Below are 18,491 nucleotides of genomic sequence, written 5' to 3'. Positions count from 1 at the left end.
TCATTTGATGCAATTCTTATGCCATCATTAATTTTTTCTGTTGTTCTTTTAGCAATAAAAATTGTAGGAACAGCGTCGTTTTTTAATAAAATGTGATTTCGACCTCCCACAATAGTTTTGAAATCATTTTTAGTGAAATGGTCACTACAGACACGACTATGTTGTGTTTGTACACCATACTTTAATTTTATAGATTTTAACCATCATTTTTTTAGATCATCGTCTTTTGGAAATCTATTTAAAACAAAATATTAAATAAATTATATGAAACATAATTTATAGGTAATTTTAACCTTGTGATTTTAAATAATTACTTACGAAAAGAAATGAATACCACTTCTAGTTACTTTTTTATTGGGACAGTTTCCAACAAAACATCTGTGCACCATCTTAAATTAATCTTAATAAAGAAATTAATTAAAAGAAAATGAATTGTAATATTACAATTTACAATTTACAGTAATACGTTAATCTTAATACGTTATTACAATTTTATCAACAAGAACTATGTAAACAATGGGCCCTTTGATAAGAAAAGTCGGCCATTTTCCCAACTTCAATATTTGATATTGCTGCTATAGGAAGTCGGCTATCTAGTGTTATTATATATCTGTGGAGTAGGCGGAAAAAAAGCCCAACAAAATAAACACATGAAGGAAAAAAAGCCCATGGAGAAGAGCCTAGAAATATAAATACAATTGTGAACAATTTTAAACAAATCTGATCCTAATTAGTAATTACCATTTACCATGTACCTATAATAAAATATAATTATATATTATAATGAAAATAATAATTAATTGTTAATTGTATAAAATAGAGGTTAGATTGAAAATCAAATAAAAATATAAGTATGAACAAACTAGTAATGGAGTATTAATATGGAGTGTCAATATTACCCAAATATTGATAAATTTTAAAATTTTGACTGTTTATATACTGTTTATATATAATATAATATATTAATAAATATATATAAAGTAATTATTCTTTTTTTTCTTGGTGTGTATTTTTTTGGCCTTTTTTTCCTTGATGTGTTTATTTTTTTGAGATTTTTTTCAGCGATTCATTTAAGTGAGAGACCCGTGTTCGATTCCCGGTTCAGCGCCTGGATTTTTGACGTAAATTTCCCCGGAGAAGATCAGAATTTCAAATCCCGATCATGAACTATAAGTACATGATAGCGACTAGTTTTTAAAACACTTTATCTAGGAGTTAGGACTGAGGGACTGGAACCGAACATAAAAGAACCGGTTCTAGAATTAGAACCTATAAAATATTAAAAACCTAACCGAAACCTTCATTTTAATGAATTAAGTACCGGAACCGAACCGGAATTTTTAAATTAAATAGGTTTTTCTAGGTTCAAATATAAAATAATTTTATTGATCATAATTTAATGGTATTACCACGGCTTTAGATAGAACTTCTATGTTGTGGGTATTACTGTTTTGTATATACTATTTAGTGTACCTATAAACTATGTATGATTATACTTTTCGGAACCTAAATTATCTGGTACCGGAAACGAAATTATTTGGAACCGAACCGTAACAGTTGTCAGTTATTTTATTTTTGGAAAACCAGTAGCGGAACCGATACCGATAAATTTAAAAGCATGTTTAAAAGGTCCAGTCCCTGATCTTTAATAATTTGACCCTGTTCTATCCTATTCTATTTTACAGGCTCCATGTCCAACCGTCAATCTTTACGGAATCCAAATTCCCCATTCCCAAACAGTAAAATATCTAGGACTTCTTTTAGACCGTCGACTTACATGGGCTCCACACATAAAATCAAAAAGGTTACAATTAAACAATCGATTACGCACTCTAAGCTCATTGCTACACAGAAACACACACACTAACCTAAATATCAAATTAATAATATATAAAGATCTTCTAAAACCTATCTGGACCTACGGGCTACAGCTCTGGAGTAGTGCAAAAAAATCAAATATTCAAAAAATTCAAGCTTTTCAAAACATTGCCCTAAGAAAAATCACAAATGCCCCTCCCTTTGTATCTAATCTTACGCTTCATAATGATCTAAGAATAACAACAGTACTTGACGAAGCTAAATGCTACTACAAAAGATTTCACACCAAACTACCTCTTCATCCTAATCCTCTAATTAAAAAACTATCAACCTTGTCCATTCCAGGTAATCCACCTAGACGGCTTAAGCGAAGATGGTGTCGAGACCTTCTGTCTAAAAATTAAAATTAGCTTAACTTAAAACTTAAGAACACAAAATAGGTAATATCACTAATGGGTGGTTTCTTCCATTAAAAAATTTATATGTAAATACCCTATGCACATTTGCTTATTGTTCTAGTTAAGAACAGATTGTAAATATCTTGTAAAAAAAAAAAAAAAGTAAGGTACATCATAATTATTAAATTTTGTATTTAAAATATAGATCATCATTGTCTTATTTTATTTAGTTAATCACAAAAACATTTCTATTGATTAGGCGTCTGCCACTCGATTATATTTGCCCTTTTATATAGTATTTGAAAATTATAATCAAATTATTTAACGTTAATAATCTTGCTATTCAAGTTAACGGTATTTTAATATTTTAATAATAGGTACTAAAAACACTAATGTTACCGAAAATTGAAAATGTAGACTCCGTAACCTACACAGGTATATATAAGTTTAATTAAATAATATCTTTATTTTAATAATTGTTGTACACACTACTTAGAGCGAAGATGGTCTAACTTTTTTTGTAACGAATTGGTTACCAAAAAACTATTTTAATAATAATATTAAAATTTTAACAAGGAACAAATGTATTTTACCAACCCCCTCACGATTTTCAAATTTTTTTTTTTTCAAGACTTGGTTTTTTTATGCTTAAAACGATGGTGTAAATTTTTTTTCCCGGAAACTATTATTCTAGAAGTTATAGCCTTCCAAAGTTTGCGATTTTACGTTTATTCGCATGCGCGCAACACTATAATGTCGTGCGGAAGACCATTTTTGTTATTTTTTGTACTTACGTATTCTAACCTGTTTAAAACGATGGTGCAATAATAATTTATCCCCGATTTGCTATGCAACACCTCCTCAAGTGGGTCACAGCTCACAGGGTTAAGAAAATTGCATTTTTGTTGCACCAGGTCACCGAACGGGGTCTCCAATATCCCCCGATTTGCTGTGCAAAACCACCTTGGGTAGGCCTCGGAATTAAACAATTATTATACGTAAAAAAAATTAAAATTTGTTATAGGCGCTGGGCGTGACAGTCAAGTAGCGTTGCGCGCATGCGCATAAACGTAAAATCGTAAACTTTGGAAGGCTATAACTTCTAAAATAAGTTTCCGGAAAAAAAAATTTACACCATCGTTTTAAGCATAAAAACAAGTCTTTTGAAAAAAAAAGGGGGTTGGTAAAGTGCACTTTAGCCTTAACCTCTTTTAAAAGTACCAACTAGACCCAGGCGTAGACTCTAGGTACGCCCGGGTGCCCGTGTACATGTAACGTAATGATGGGAGATTATGGGAGTTCGATACTCAATTTTTCGTGATTTTTACGCCTTTTGTCAAAATTCAAACTTTAAATGGCTATAAAAAAAATTTTAAGTATGGATTTTTAATATTTTTCAAATCTTATTGTAACAATATATCAAGAGACTTGTATTAAATTTTCAAGCATTTTTACCTAACAAATACAATTGTATTGGTATTTATAGACTGGAATGTGCCCGGTAGATAGGAATTTAATGAACAGCTGTTTTCGGGGGAATAGGATTATTTATTATTAAATAAACCATTTTTCATACGACATAATATAATTTATATAAAGTATATATACTTACAATATGAACCAAATCAAAATGATTAAATTAGCAGAAATTAATAATTTAACAAAAAAACAATACAATTATACGAAATATATCCTATAATTAAAACTAACACAAATTACTGTTAAGTAAATTGCTTGAATATACATATTTGGTTTTAGTAGTATGGTCTTCGAGGATTATTCTGAAACATTAAATTTAAATATTAATATAAAACAAATACCTAACCTAATTTTGTTGTATGTATTATAAATTAAAACTCTAAATTATAGCTTTTATATTAATAAAAATTTATGTAAATTTATCTTACCAAAGGATTAGGGCGAAAGCGATACGCTAACATCATTCGTTTTCGATAAGCATCAAATTCATCATCATTTTGCCTGAGTTCTGATGGTCTTTCAACACCCAAACCATGATTTTCATTATGAGATCCTCCTCTGAAAATACAAATCTCGTTTAAAAAAAATCAAAAATGACTAGGTAGTTTTGGTACCTATTGACAAGGTAGTTAGGCAATTTAAAATATTTAAGACTATATAAAAAAAAATTACTTATTTACAGGCTCGACGATACCACTACCACTAGATCCTAATCCTTGCCCTTCAGACCACCCAAGTTTTTGTAACATCTGAAATCCTATATTATCTTCTTTTAATTTAAATTCTTTATAATCAGACAAATCAGGCTCGCGATCTTCTCTTAATGCGGAATACTAAAATAAATAATATTTAGTAAATGTATTAAATGTACATAAATATAACATAATTAGTATTACGATAAGTTTAAATTCAAAACCTTTTCCATAAACCTAGCGAGTTCATCAGGAGGTAAAAAGTCTCCAATGTGATGTTTATCTTTAGACTTTTCAGTTAATTCTTCAGCCCATCTTTCAGTAGCAACCATTTCATCTTTTCTTAATTTATGTTCCCATGTACCACCCTCAGTATCTTCATCGCTATCATATTCATATTTAAATTTTCCAGCTCTCTGTAAACTTTCTAATTGCTGACGTTTTTTTAACATATCTTGATACAACAAATTAATCTGCAATAATAATTAGAAATAAAATAATATCCATTGCTGCTGAATGTGATATAAATTATCTATTTTAGTATTACTTTATAATGATCTTCTGCTTTTTTCCAATCTTCTTCAGATAAATTTATTGTTCCAAATGATTGCATGGCATACTGTATCAAAGCAGGATCATTTCGTCCAACTTGACTAATCATGGGTCCAGACATACCAGGCACACCGACTAATTTAAAAAAAAATAGTTAGTAATTACTAATTAGAAAAAAAAGGTAAAATATTGAACAGTATTTAATCACCAAGTTTTTGAGCATTAATTGGTTGGGGAATAGTTTGACCAATGGCAATTGTTGAAGTAACTGGAACTTTAACATTATCATTTGCCCAACGACTTTTACGTTTACGTTTTTTATTAGTTACATCTTCACTATCAAAGTCTGTAACTACCATTTGATTTGATAATGTGTGAGGTTTTATATCAGTTGGTGTTAATTTATTAGCTATCATTTTTGCTTTTAAATATCCCACTCTTTGTCGAAAAATTGTATAGGCTGGAGAATTTTTGTCCCTCAAAAATCTATAATATTTATCAATAATTAAACATTTGATAGATACATAAAAATTGATACATACAGTAAATTAACATCTTGGGGTCGTTCTTGTAGTATGATATTTTCAATTTCATCACCATATTCAGCAACTGTAGCTGCTAAACTTTCGACATCATGATTATCAAGGACTGCTTGTGGTTCACATCTCATCACTGTATTCAAAGCTAGACAACTCCGAATCAGCTTAATTTGCGATTAAAACGCAAACCCCCTTTCCCAAATTCCCACAAACAACCCAATTTACATAATAAATTATAAATGTATAGATATTTTTTTTTATACAAAAACTACAATTTTTCGTAACAGTACCTCTCGGAACCGGAGTGTAAGTTTCAATTGTCTGAGGTGTTGCGTTCAACATATGTGCTGCATTTGGAGTTGGTCCCAAGGACACGGTAGATGTTTCAGTTACTATAAGTGATGGTTGTTCATCAGCATTACGAGGTACAGTTGTTGTTGTTGTAGTATCCGTAACTATTGTAGCTGTCAGTGGAGGAGTTTGCAACGGATATTGTTGATAAGGACCATGAGGAATATTCATCTGTAATATAATTTTAAGTTTGGTATATAAAAATGATAATTATTTAAATACCACAGTATACTAGTAGTTGTTAGTTTATTACTTTTGAATTATTTTGTGTTATAAATACTGGATTTTGTGTCTGATACATTGAAGTTGGTTGTGAAATTTGTAAAATTGGATGTGTGGTAACTATTGATACAGTAGGAACTTGAACCACAGTAGTCTGAGGTTGAGTTTGGATTGAAGTTACTTGAACAGATGGAGTGTTGTAAAAGTTGGGTGGTTGGTATGATTGATTAATATTATATCCAATAAAATGATGATCTGGAATAAAGGTTTCAGGTTCTTTATAAGCTTCTAGGCAATAATTTGGCTCTAAAACATGATTAATACACATTATTAAAGTAAATCTATATAAATTATTAATTACAGTAAATTTCTAAATTTTTACTCATATACTACATTAATATAATACACTGGGCGTTTCTTTAAACAGTAAAAACTCATAATCTTGAAAATTATTAATGTTAAAGAAACAAATTATACCTTTTACTATTTTTTATTGTTATAATTTGTAATTTTAATTTTTAAAACGACATAATTTATTTTATTTTTATATTTATTCGTCTACACTTTAATAGGTACTTATGTTATAACTAGAGTGCGAATTTAAATGCAAATTACATGTCCTAATAATATAATTCATGTTGTTTTTTTAACAACTACATAACTACAAATTATTTTCAAAGACAGTAGTACTAACTTACTTATACTTTGCAAGATTATAATTGTTTACTGATAATGTAATATTTCCTGGTATATAATGTCATAAACCAGTTATTAAGTTAAACAACAATTTTCCTACAATTTTTTTCACATAAAGTGTATATTTCTCTAAAAATACTTTTTAAAAATGTTATGACATCATTCAGATGTTATAAAATATTCTTATTTATACCTAATTTTGGTCCATGTTCAACTTCTGGTTCAATACTATTTTCAAAATCTTTTGAATCTAAAAATATACAAATTTGGATGAATAAATTAATAATAAAAAACAAAATTCATATACATATAATATAATAAGACTATTTTAAATATTTTCAAAGCGTTTAAAAATAACATGGATAGGAAAATAATAATTCACGTAACTTATAATATAACATTTTTAACTATATTATGATAAATTTTGAATGAAACTTTTTTTTTAATCAAATTAAAATCAAGTAAATTTGCTGAAAAGAAAATAGTGATACGATTAAATGATTATATCTTGAAAATCAAACAATAAAATTTGATATTTAATATCCACAGTCATATTGTAATTATTAATTCTGGAATATTTATGCAGTATACACAATTGGTTGACAATAAGATCATTTTTACCTACAATTTTGCAGTGGCCGGGAGTAGCGCGCTAATTGTAGTGACGTTACAGTAGCACGCTACTTAATTTGTAGCGATTGACGTAGCATCGCTACTTTATGCCTTAGATACCGAAATACTATAGCGCGCTAAATATTTCCGGTTAGCGTATCGAAAATTATCATTATTTTGTCGCTACATACAATCTAATTGGTGATTATTAAAACATCAATTATATGATTATATTTGTTTATTTATATTATGATATTGATTAGTGTATTAGTGAAGTTTTTGTCTTGGGTCCTGTCCAGTGACCAAATGTCAAATCAGTACAAACTACAAATACTAGTTTTCATTAAGAACATTTTTAAAAATGTAGCAAAAAATTAGCGCACTACATTTAAAAAATAGCGTTAGAACCAGCGCGCTACATTTAAAAAAAAGTAGCGATAGCGGTAGCAAGCTACTTTTTCAGGGGAGTAGCTGAATCGTTAGCGTGCTACAAAAAACTAGTAGCGTCCCGACCACTGTAATTTTGTAAGAAACCTGTCAAGGTTGAAAATTATGGTATAGCAAAAAAATAAAAAATATATAAAGTCAAATTTTACCAGAAATGTTATCTTTCTCAAAAACTTCGGCTAAACTAGGTTTATTCTTATGAGCTCCTGTTGACTCATATGGTAGTTCTTCATTAGAACCTTTTGCTGAAGTTTCATTCCTGTTCAACCAAATACATTAATTTGAAAAATATATTTATAAAACTAACACAACTATTAGAAAATATTAATTTACTTTTTTGTACTCCTGGATTTTTGATAAAATGATTTAATTTTGTCCAATTTTATTGCATTTTTAGTAATAGCCAAAGGTTGTTTTGATTTATTTTCTCCTGTTAGTTCAGCAATTTTCTTTTTTTTTTCTTCAAACCGAGCTTGAATTTCACGTTTTTTCTGTTCAATTAATTGTTGTTGCTTAGACATTTCTTGAAAACGTTCACTTCGTGACTGTTTTGATGGAGTCGTTTCAGAAAACTTACCATTTCGAAACATTGTTATACAATTTTCTTATATATACTATAATATACAGAATAAACTAATATCAGAATAATATGTGAATATGTTTACAAAACAATAATAAAGATAAACACAGAGGCGTAGAGTGGCCTAACTAGGGCCTAGGAGCATTGGCACAACTAGGATGGGGGGGGAGCACATCGGTCAGGTAAAAACAATCATCTAAGTCAAGTAGTTTATTTTTTAGAATATTTTAAAATATCATTATTTTTTAGAGTAAATTAATTTAGAACATAACAACTTTTTTCAAAAAATATTTTTTTCACAATTTAGTCACACATTTAAGTAGCGCCATTTTTTTCAGATCTTCCTGTTACACCCTAGATACAGTGTTAAGGGTTTGGGGGTCTAGGAATTCTTCACAATTTGTGCAACCTCAAAAATATAGGTCTAGTTGCACTTATGCCTAGAAGTAACAACCCCTATCAACCCAAATTTTAAGAATATTTTAAATTGCATTCAGTGTTTTGTGAACTTACTACGTTAGACGTAATCACATATTAAAACTATTATCTGTATTAAGGTTGGTACAAGTCTAGAATGTTATATCCACTGCATCAACATATCTACCAAATTTATAAGGAATCCATTATCCAAATTAAACTTAACATAAATTTAATAATGAATTATTACCCCCCTCCCCCCACACGAACACACACCGTCATACCACCATCAAAAGCAAAATACTGGAAATGCCACTGGGTAAATAGTATAAATATAAAATTCATTGTATGCTTGTATTTAAGTATAATTAAATGCACTTACAGTATGAATAATAATTTTGGTATGTCTAATTGAAAAACTAGAAAGTAGAAATTTGTGTTTAGAAACAGTATTAGGAGTCAAATTACATAATAAAAGTAAAATAATAAAATTATATCTAAAGTATTATATTATAAATGTTTGAATTGGTGTCAACACACAAAACTATAGTTTCAAAACAAACAATTAAATATTAATAAAAAACAAACGCATTACTTAACAATTGGTTATATTGCCTAAATTGTTAAGCATAGTTGTCAGAGTTCTGAAATGACTGTAATAGTGAAATCTGAAAAGTGAAAACCATGATATAGGACCTGGTACGAAAGTCTTTTGATATAATTTGTTATCACTTATCACTTATCAGTACACGAAAAGTAGACAACGGGGCACTGATAGGACAAATAATAAAAGTAAAATTTCATTAGATATTGAATATAAAATAATAAAAAATCTTCACAAAATTATAATTATTAAAATATCTAAATATTGAAATGTATATATTATGATAATGAATGCTATTTCAAAACAAAAAGATAAAATATAAATATTTTTACAGTTGATGGATTATAAAGGTAAAATGTTTTTAATTAAACTATTATACCTAAGTAAAAATAAAAAATAAAAATATTTTATTGAATTTATTATTTGTATTTTCAGATAAAATAATGCGTAGATCTCACGGAGGAAATTATTATGATCCGCTGCCTTCAAACAGTTCATATGGTGGCGAGTTTATTGAAACAGAAAATGATGATTTAACAGAACAGCTAAAAGATAAGGTGAATACTTTGAAGTCTCTCTCGATTGATATTGGTGCAGAAGTAAAATATCAGGACCGCTTACTAAGAGATATGGATCATGATTTTGAAACCACTGGAGGATTTTTGAGTAACACACTTGGTCGAGTTACGAGGCTTAGTAGAAATAGTGGTGGCTACAATATGTTATATCTAATTTTATTTAGTTTCGCAGTTTTTTTTGTACTGTATATATTTTTAAAACTGAAATAGAAATCTGTAATGTATAATATATTTATTATTACTAATTAATGGGATCAGTAATCAAAATTCCATGTTATTGAAGTATCTAATGATAAAAATATTTAAATTGTATGTATATTTTATTAAATAAACATCAGATATTACTTTTTTATATTTTTGTTATGGGTGTTTAAAGATTTTATTTACAAATAAAACTGATTAATGTACTGTTATAAATTGTTTAATTATTAGTGATAGTTATAATAAAGGTTCGGATTTAAAGGCAATGTAATCAGTAAAAAAAGCATTTAAAATGTCAAAAAATGCACAGTTTTCAGAAAATCTCATCGATTTGTACCATTTATACGTATGTCGTGTATAAAACTATTAAATCAATTGAAAATTAAATACAATAAAGGCATTTTTAAGTAAAAAAGGCATTTATCAGTAAAAAAAGGTAAAATAAAATATGCTCATCGTCTTGCATATTAAATGACACACATTTTTATATAAAAATTGTTTCTTTATTATTATTATTAAAAAAAAAGGCTTTTGCCTACAAACCCGAACCTTAGTTAAAATCAATATAAAATTACTCAACATTTTATTCAAAAATTAAAATTGAACATCCTTCAGTCAAGTATTTAAAACTTGCGTAATGTTAATAACTGTGAATACATATTATATGGTCCTATACTTGTATTACAGAATCTTAGTTTATTGTTTTATTATAGCTAAAGGTGAGGCTTAATATAATAGTTCTTCTAATATTGTAAGAAATATAATATTATGCTTGACAGAAAAGTATTTTCATTTATGAATCCAAAATTAGAGATTTTTTTAAATAGGTATGTAACTAAAAATTAAAGATAAGTTATTGTTCAATGTAAGATAGAACCCTATTTTATAATAATTTAAATACATTGCAGTATAATAGGTATTTTTAAAGTGATTTACTATTTTTTTATTAAAATAGAAAAACCTATTTTGGTATTATAATTAAATGTGATAAAGAATTATACACAGGCTTTATACTTATTACATTTTTATAGTAAAATGCCATTGACCTATAATAGTTTATAAGTCTATGTATAATGCTTAGAAGATAAACTTTGGTCAGACTACTCAGACTCTTAAGCCCTGTTCACACGATTAAATAATTTGATCGTGTGAACGGGGCTTTAGACCTTGGTGTAATGTGTAATGTGTAGAAGATAGAGTAGTAGCAAGGTTTATTGATAATATTTTTTTATATTTTTATAGATAAAAACTTATGTCTTATTAATTAGGTATTAATAGGGCATGGGTCCTCAACCTTTTGAGGTCCACGCCCCCTTTCAAACTATTTTATGAATTCACGCCTCCCCCGTCAATACTCGAGTGGCGGTTTTTCGCCGAAACAATGCTTCTATTAATACCATAATAACAGTGGCATATTTTGTATGTTTTTGGGGATGTCCAGATAATATAGATATATACTTATTTGTTAATTGGTTGCAATATTTCTCTATTTTATATCTACTACCACTAAGTTCATAATATACTCATCAAATATTGTAATGAAACATTTTTTATTTATTTAATTAAAAGTAGTAATTTTTATGTAATTTAAATCATACATGTATAAAATACCTACTGTATATCTGAAATAATTATAATACAAAAATTGTATTTTCTAGGTCATAATAGTTTTACAATTAAAAATGCATAATGGATGATTATTCTAAATCTAACGCTCATGTGAATATGTGATCCTAGTCTTAATACTTAAATAATAATAAAGCAACGAGAAAAAATGACTTAGTTTACGAATTATGTGCACTTGTGAAAAATAAATATTATAAATAATATAGGTACTCACCAATGACAATAATATGATAATATTACTATTTCACTGTATATTTTATCTGCCTTGTTTCTTTGACGACGATTAAATGAAAAATGATAATAATTAATAACATAATATTATTTAAACATATTAATATACATTAGTACCTATACAGTTATCACCAGGGCTGTGAATTTAATGCATTTGCATGTTTTTTTTGTTACCCTGTATAATAAAATGGATTCGGCCAAAATTTGTTTTAACTTAATTATAGTTCAAATACCAAATTTTATTTTGCATATTTTTGCATATTTCATGGGTTAGGGCATATAAATGCATGTTTTAATAATTTTTTTGTATAAATGCTTTTTTTCGTAATATTTGCATTTTTTCGGTCAATCTGTTCTAAATTGATATTAAAATATTAAATGTATTTGTATAAACTATGACTCTTATAGTTTCATGGAAACTATTCTATTTTTACTCGAGTATTCAACTCGTATTATTGACTTTTGTACTATTGAAGTCGAGATTAAACAGTTCTCAACAAAACCAAAAGATTTCAAAAAATATGTAATATATCAAAAATATTAACTGGCAAAAAAATAACGTAGGTTTGGATATATCTACCAGAAGATTAAACCAGTAGCGACATGACGTGCCTACATATTTCAAGTTTGTCCCAATAATTTCGTCAGACGTAGAACGCTTCTTTTCTTTACATAAAACTTTGTTGGCACCAAACAGGAGGTCTTTCGAGTATGAAAATCTAAAGAAATTGTTGATTGTACAATGCTACAATGCAATAACTAGATCTTGTATACTACGAAGATCAAGACTAGTCAAGCCCAAAAAATCATATACTCATATCAGCTATATCAATGTGTAACAATACTAATAATTAAACTAAAACTAGTAAAGAATTATAATGAAAAAAAATTTAAATAAAAGTTACATTTTTGTGGTTTTTTTGCATATTTTTGAAAAATTAGAGCATATTTTTATGCATATTTTGTCAGTTTTGAGTGCATATTTAATAGGTTTTAAGTGCATTAAATTCATAGCCTTGGTTATCACCATCGGTCACAATAATTTAATAATTATTGATATATTTTTTGTTTGTTCATTCGATACCAGTGGTGCTATAAGAATAACAGTTTTATAAATAATTAAAAATATAATAGGATAATAAGTACATTATTTAAAACTTAATTTATTTTCTTTCCTAATTAGTTTAGGACTTTATATAATATTAGAATAGTTCATAACGAACCACATATTTTTGTTCGTCAAATTCCTTTAAAATTAATCGAAATTAAAGATTGAATTTTTTTTTTTAGTTTGGGGGGTGTTCGACACCCTGGACACCCCCCCCCCCCCAAAATACGCCACTGCGTAATAATACCGTTATACGATAAAATCGTAATAATCGCTCGGTGTATATCTACTGATCGACCTCAGCGGCGACCAACACATCGGCAAGGGACGGAGTAGAAAACTGCAACGTTTTCATTTTTCGTGTTTTTTTCAACATTTTCACGCCCCCCCCCCCTGAAATTTTGTTACGCCACCCTAGGGGGGCACGCCCCCTAGGTTGAGAGCCACTACTATAGGGGTAACAATATAACATTATTTAGTCACCCGTATATAGACATAAATAGATATGAGCCTGCGAAGCCACGATTCCTAATACATACTTGGTTACTTATTATTACGTAGTATGTACGTACTACGTAGTATGTATTACTTGTTATTTATTAATTATGATTATTTATAATTTAATGACCATTTTGATTTATACACTAAATTTTATATTATAACTTCATTACAGAAATACCTTCCCGGCTACGACGTACCAACCTATACCCCGGCCCACGAGAGTCCATACGTAAACCGCGCATTCATATAGTAATACGTGACGTCTGTTTTCTCCCACCATGATGCCATTCCCACTATTCGGCAACGCGCCGATGCGCAGTGACGGACGCGTTCTGACATATGGACTCTCGTGGGCCAGAGTATATAATACTAGTGTATTATACATTTATACAGTTTACACTGTTTCAAAATTTGATAGATATTTAGAATACCTGTTGAAAAATACAAAATAGGTATCTTATATTATATATAATATAATATTCACTAATTATAACAACATTAGAAAAATAGTAGTTTTTTTATAATTTTTAAATGTTTGAGTAATTTATTTATGTTAAACAACACATTTACATTCAAATATTTAAACTTAAATGAACCCAGCGTGAAATATGAATAGGGTCCAGGGGCGGTTCTAGGGGCAGCGTCCCCCAAGCCGTAATTTCTAAACAATTGCAGAATAGTTTTAAAAACAAAATTACAAAAAAATCATAATAATATATGTTATGTATCTATATAGGTACTCATAAACGCAGATAGGGGGCGGCAAATCCCCCCAAAATAAATTATTAAACTTTAAAAATGTAATAAGCCTTTAAAAATTCAACTGTATCTATTTCTTTCTTGACAAAATACGGAAAAATCACGAAAATTAGCAAATTATTTGAGTTAAGAATTCATAAAAAATTTTCTTTTTAAATCTAAGATTTTAAAATGTAATACCTACAAGATTCCTTACTATTCACAATAATATCATCAAATACACTATTGTCTATTAGTAATATCATAGGCTGTCTGACCGTCTTCACCCAGAATCGTTTTTCTTATACAATGATATTATATCATTGAATTCAAATTTAACACCATCCTTTACAGTGACTTTTTTGTAATCTACTGTACAACTGAGCGACACCCACTTGCCCAACTTTTTTGTATGATTTTTTTTTATTTTAAATTGAATATTATGATGGTGTGGGGGCATTGTCCCTCACCGGTTACTTTTCATGTACGTAATATCAAGTTTAGCCCCCCCTAAATGTTAGCCTTAATAAAATTAGTTTCACCACTGGGTATATTACTATCCAATTGATTATCAATAATTATTATAATATCTTTTCAATGCATTTTTTTGTAAAAACTAAATTAACTTAACTTATTAATTGAAGTTGAGTTAGCACTGTTTGTATTTGTATTTGTATTCATAGGCGTATATAGTGTTTGAGATTTGGGGGGGGGGGGGCTAAAGCAGTAAAGCCTCACTTTGATAATATTGAATAAGCTTAAAACAAAATGTAGGACATTTTGGGGGAAATTATCCCCTAAAGCCCTCCCCCCCCTATCTGTGCATATGCTTGTGAGTTGCAACACATGTGATTATAGACAATAGTTTAGTAATAAATCAATATTATTAAAATATTATGGTATATTGTTGTATAGAGGTTTCATTTTATAGCTCATTAGGTATATTGACTAAATTGCTAAAGGAAAAACTACCTATAAAAACTTTTAATTTAAAAAAAATATTTAAATTTCCTATATTTAGGAATAAATGACCTACCTAATATAACGAAATTCAAATATGTTACATCACACAAAAAAGTATTTACATAGGTACCCATTAAAAGGACGCTACACGCCCGCATGTGTTGTCTCCGTCTTATAAAATATGTACAACATAGCAAAAACTGTTTTTCGCGAGAAAGAACCGAGAAGGCTACAATCATAACTAAGAAACGAGATTTTTACCACATAAAAAGGAGAACTTTGGCTGTGCGACGTCGTTTTTATTTTTTTTGATAACATTTATATAAAAAAAAGTTTTCAGTTTGAAAAACACAAACAATAATGATTTTTGAAACAGTAAGAACTTTTTTCATATAAATGATATCAAAAAAATAAAAACGACGTTACACAGCCAAAGTTCTCCTTTTAATGTGGTAAAAAGCTCGTTTATTATAGTTATGATTGTAGCTTTCTCGGTTCTTTATCACGCAAGGCGCATAACAGTTTTTGCTATGTTGTACATTTGTAAGTCGGAGACAACACATGCGGATGTGCATTGGCGTAGTGAATCATGTGAAGCAATTGCTTCTGGTTTCTAGGGGGTGGTGGTGGGTCATAATCTCATAAAGCCCACATACACGGTCAGTCTTTGAACTTTATTTTGAGTGCTACCCCACCCACCTATTTGAGCATATGAGTATCGTATACATCAGTTGGAGTAGGGTGGGGTAGGTCATAAATAATTTGTTCGCTTCCATATGATTTAAAGTTCGCTACGCCACTGGATGTGACATCCTCTTAAGCTTAAGTTCTTGAAAATTGAAGGGTAATATTGGAATTGTGAATTCCTTTGAATGCGATCCTTCCAAGCACTCAAGTCTCATCTTAAAGTACATGTTGCAGTCCATTCTGTAATATTCAGTAGGTACCTATTGTATAGTCTATAGAGCGTATAAAGTAATAAAACTTATTAGGTATTACATAAGCCTCAAATCCACAATCTCTGACTATAAACTTCAGCAATCTGCAACAGAATATTCAATATATACAAATATACAATACACCAGACACCTACATGTCATAACTCAACGTATAGGTAAGTAAAAACACTAGTAGTTAATATCCATATATACATTTCGAACAGATCTATATTATATAAATATATAATATTTTGTTTTTGATAAATCGGAGAAGTTGTCTTGCTGTACTTATCACAATTCGTAAATATAAATGTGGCTGGGTATAAAATATAAATATATAATAGTTGTCAAAATGTCAACTGCCAAATGTACCTCGCCAGTCGTCATTGAGTTATATAGCTACCTCCCTATCAGAAAATAGTAAATACGACCGAGCGGAGACAGTACTATACTGCAGTAGTCTGTTAGCATATATTTATATAAGGATATTTTATTTTATATTTGTATCACTATTACTAATAGTAATAGTTATATTGTAATACTAATAGTTTATTAGTATTATATTCGGTATACTTTTATTTCATAATAATTACAAAAATATTAGGTAGGTATAATTGGTACAATATCAGTAGTATACTCATTGCTCATAGAAATGTAAGTAATATATTACTATATATAAGTACCTATATATAGTAGTACCTTTACGACTATACGCATGACTAAATAAACTAATTTAGTCATGCCTATACGAATAATACTATAGGTCCATTGATACACAATAATAATATAATAATATACAATATTTTATATTTCAATCAATGCTAATACCACAGACTATATGAAATATTGTCTGTACTCTGTGGTTGTTGTGAAACGCACTATAGCTAGACAGTTAGTAAGTACCTAGCTTATATATAGTTGCTTACCTATACTACCTAGCTGCTAATCCCTGATATGTCATCATGGGGGCCCGCAGAAATTTTCACCTGGGGGGGGGGGGGGGCTAGGTGTAAATTATTCATATATTTATGTGTAGACATAATATACAAACATTGGCAAAAAAGCGGAGGGCATGGCCACTCCTGCCCACCCTTGATGTCATTACCATCAAATACCTATGGGACTGGGACATAGTCTTATGAATTATGGATATAATCTTGACTACCTTAATATCTTAGTCCGGGGTAAATACTGATAGTACTGAGAAGGTTAGTCGTGTAGAATGATGTGAAAAGGTTCACGTTATAAAAAGCTTAAAATAAATTAAAATATTTTTTAAAATATTATGTATTGTGTATTTGCGTATGCGGTATGCCGCATAATAAATAATAATATACGTAGGTACCCTTTGCGGCAAATATTCAAGTCCCTATAATTATTTTTATAAATATTTGAAATTTTGAAATTTGAATATTTTTATGAATTTTTCTTGTAGTTTAGATCCCGTGAGTCGAGACAACTAGGTCTCCTATAGTTAACTAGTTCCTCATAGTTCCTGTTCACGTCATTTAGATCTTGAGAATCTAGTTAGCCGGGGATCTAGGTGACCCACCAACATTCATACAATTTTTATTTGATATTTAAATGGCCATGATGCACAGTTTTACAAAAATATCACATTACAGATTTATTATTAATATTTAAGAAACTAAACGATGTATAGAATTTCTGATACTTTTATCGTCGTGAACACATAAGATCACACATTTATACGTAAACTAAATTTCAAAAATCTAAATTTTTAGATTGGCAAATCGTCGTGTGAAGCGAGGAAATTTTTCACGTATAAGATATATGCGCAATTACGATGATCCGGGTCCAATAACGTAGTCACGCGGCTATTCTACATATTTTCTTAATATCCCTTTAAATAATCATTTTTTTATTTTGCATGGGATTTTCACCAAATCATTATATAAATTATATTAGCTACAGTAATTTAACATTAAAAAAAAATTTAAGACAATTTTTTTGTGTTGTGTGATCCTTTGACAAAATATGACGTAATCAGTGTGTCGTTGTTTTTGTTTGCAAATCTGTTATACCTAAACTATAAATAAGTTATAAATAAACTGTATTGTACGCATAACTATTAGTATCGTTGTTGTAAAATCAAATGTTAACGATAATTGCGCATAACGTCCATCGTATATTTATACTCTAATAAGCAATCTTATACAAACTGAAAATGTATATCAAA

General features: G+C 29.0%; 3 protein-coding genes across 3 annotated transcripts in view; 1 reads left to right on the top strand and 2 right to left on the bottom strand.

Annotated features, from left to right (window-relative positions):
* LOC100160487 (uncharacterized) overlaps positions 1-3,211 on the bottom strand; it is a 6,456-nt gene extending 3,245 nt beyond the window's left edge. Inside the window, exon 1 of the mRNA XM_029488881.1 lies at positions 3,021-3,211. The gene's annotated coding sequence lies outside the window, so the exon portion shown is untranslated. The remainder of the gene's footprint in view (positions 1-3,020) is intronic.
* Positions 3,212-3,748: 537 nt separating this feature from the next.
* LOC100162504 lies at positions 3,749-9,485 on the bottom strand. Its single transcript, XM_001947863.5, has 13 exons — positions 9,186-9,485; positions 8,140-8,420; positions 7,956-8,065; positions 6,941-6,997; positions 6,083-6,357; positions 5,769-6,000; positions 5,482-5,623; positions 5,148-5,425; positions 4,935-5,074; positions 4,612-4,860; positions 4,368-4,528; positions 4,124-4,253; positions 3,749-3,997 (listed from the first exon to the last, which is right to left on the bottom strand). The coding sequence occupies exons 2-13, from the start codon at positions 8,394-8,396 to the stop codon at positions 3,971-3,973; spliced, it is 2,058 nt and encodes a 685-aa protein (XP_001947898.3). The 5' UTR covers positions 8,397-8,420; positions 9,186-9,485; the 3' UTR covers positions 3,749-3,970.
* A 135-nt stretch (positions 9,486-9,620) lies between these two features.
* Positions 9,621-10,594, top strand: ACYPI21107 (BET1 homolog). Its single transcript, NM_001246010.2, is given in 2 exon segments — positions 9,621-9,757; positions 9,843-10,594. Coding segments are annotated over 2 exon segments (366 nt in total). The 5' UTR covers positions 9,621-9,744; the 3' UTR covers positions 10,196-10,594.
* The last annotated feature ends 7,897 nt before the right edge of the window (positions 10,595-18,491 follow it).

Source organism: Acyrthosiphon pisum, chromosome A2, assembly GCF_005508785.2.
Source record: "Acyrthosiphon pisum isolate AL4f chromosome A2, pea_aphid_22Mar2018_4r6ur, whole genome shotgun sequence".
NCBI lineage: Eukaryota > Metazoa > Arthropoda > Insecta > Hemiptera > Aphididae > Acyrthosiphon > Acyrthosiphon pisum.
Note: the sequence above shows the minus strand (reverse complement) of the source record. Positions and strands in the feature narration are given on the sequence as shown.

Bases quoted from the DNA above. Each gene is read 5' to 3' on its own strand.
- LOC100162504 (XM_001947863.5), bottom strand. From the start codon at position 8,396: ATGTTTCGAAATGGTAAGTTTTCTGAAACGACTCCATCAAAACAGTCA. The intron at 6,998-7,955 runs GTAAAATTTGAC...GTATATTTTTAG, and splicing joins TGAGAAAGATAACATTTCTG to ATTCAAAAGATTTTGAAAAT. The intron at 4,861-4,934 runs GTAATACTAAAA...TTATTATTGCAG, and splicing joins AAGCAGAAGATCATTATAAA to ATTAATTTGTTGTATCAAGA.